At 38.8% G+C, this 1,954-nt stretch overlaps 1 protein-coding gene across 1 annotated transcript; it reads right to left on the minus strand.

Annotated features, from left to right (window-relative positions):
- Window positions 1-340: 340 nt before the first annotated feature.
- LOC134691569 (uncharacterized) lies at window positions 341-1,561 on the minus strand. Its single transcript, XM_063552134.1, has one exon. It carries the CDS (start codon window positions 1,559-1,561, stop codon window positions 341-343), a length of 1,221 nt encoding a protein of 406 aa, XP_063408204.1.
- Between the last annotated feature and the right edge of the window lie 393 nt (window positions 1,562-1,954).

Genomic DNA, 1,954 nt, shown 5'->3' on the forward strand with positions numbered 1-1,954 from the left:
GTCAATGCTGTTGACTTCTAATGGGTAGAGTTTCGTCACGGGTCGATTTGTAATTCCTGATTAGGTACGCACCATAGCGACGCGTACCAAGCCGTCCTTGCCTTTAACAGTGTCCTGCACAACTCCAAGTCTCCAATGCACGCGCTTTGATTCGTCGTGTATCTGAACGACATCGCCTTCTTTGATCTTCCGAACGTCGCTTACAGCTCTTTGGTGATATTCTCGCAATGAAGTAAGGTATTCTCCTTTCCATCTTGTCCAGAAGTTCTCAATCAATTGTCTCTGTCGTATCGCTTGATTGTTCAAGTTTGTGTGTGTTAATTCGCAAATATTTAGATTGTCAATAGCTATTTGACGATACATACGGTAAAGTTGTTATTCTTCGTCCATGTATAAGATGGGATGGTGGAAGCGGCTCCGGATCTCTGATATCTGTTGAAATATACGTCACTGGTCGATCGTTGAGCGTGGCTTCAATCTCTGTTAATACAGTCCTTAGAGTCTCATCGTTGTCATGTGCACGTCCTAATACATTCTTAAGTGATGCTTTTGTTAAGCCAATCATTCTTTCCCACATGCCCCCGAACCATGGAGCTCTATTTGGGATGAATTTCCATTCAATGCCATGATTCCGAACATTTTCTTTAACTTTTGTGGAATTGCAAAGTCGTGAAACTTCGTTTGAAGCAGCTTTTAATGTTAGCGCATTATCTGACATCATAATTTTCGGCACTGATCGTCGACTTACAAATCTCCGATAACACAATAAAAAAGATTCTTCGCTGAGATCGTAAACTAACTCCAAACGTACGTCTCGAGTGACAGCACACGTAAACAGGCAAATGTAAACCTTCGATTCTTCGTTGTGTCTGTTCCTTATCGTTAGCGCTCCTGTGAAGTCTACACCGGTTATGCTAAAGGGTATAGCATCTTGAACTCTCTCCTTTGGTAATGGTGGAATTTCTGGTGCGGAATAAGATTTTCCAATTACTTTTCGGCACGTTACACATTTCGACAACATAGATTTCACGCACTGTCTTAATTTCGGAATCCAAAATGTTTGTTGTATGTATGCTAGAGTGATATTTATACCTGAATGTAGTGTGTTCTCATGTGCTTCTAACACTAGCAAATGTGTAATACGGTCCTTTGCTGGTAACAGATATGGAAACTTGACTGTTTCTCCTACTGTCGCATTGTCTATTCGGCGGCCACCACATCGTAATAATTGCTTTTCGTCTAGAAAGAGTTTTAATTGTCGCACAATTGTATTACGTTTTGTAGAATTATCTATACAATTTATTTCGTCACTAAATATTTTACCTTGTGTATATCTTATCCATAGGAATTTTGCATTTTCAATTTCATCACTACGTAACAAATCTTTCTTTTGTTCAGTTTCCGTTGCTCTGCAGTTCGTTGCGAATCTCATTACATATGCGGTAATGCGGGTTAGCTTTCTATAAGAATTGTACCGTTCGATATCTATGATTTCTCCTATACCAATACATACATTTTGATTATTTTCCATTGTTTCAATTTTGTCATCGTTCTCCGACATTGTTGTACATACATTAGACGTTACATTGTTTCCGTTCCATGTCTCGGCCAATCTTCTTTGCTGTTTAACCATTTAGGTCCACTAAACCATATTTCATTCTGTTGCAGTTCTTTAGATGTTATACCACGTGTAAGCAGATCTGCGGGATTGTCTTTCGTAGTGCTGTATCTCCATACATTATCTCCACATAAAATTTTAATTTCTTCAATACTATTTCGCATAAATTGTCTCTGTGGTTTTACGGATGAAAGCCAACTAAGTACGATTTGACTATCACTCCAAAATTGTATTTCACTGAAAGTTTCTGGGAAGTTTTTGCAGATATGATCAGCAAGTCTTGCTCCAATTACAGCCCCCATAAGCTCTAGTTTTGGTAAGGTTATAGTCTTGATA

This window comes from Mytilus trossulus, chromosome 11 (assembly GCF_036588685.1).
Source record: "Mytilus trossulus isolate FHL-02 chromosome 11, PNRI_Mtr1.1.1.hap1, whole genome shotgun sequence".
Lineage (NCBI taxonomy): Eukaryota > Metazoa > Mollusca > Bivalvia > Mytilida > Mytilidae > Mytilus > Mytilus trossulus.

Coding starts and splice junctions, on each gene's coding strand:
- LOC134691569 (XM_063552134.1), bottom strand. CDS start 1,561: ATGTCGGAGAACGATGACAAAATTGAAACAATGGAAAATAATCAAAAT.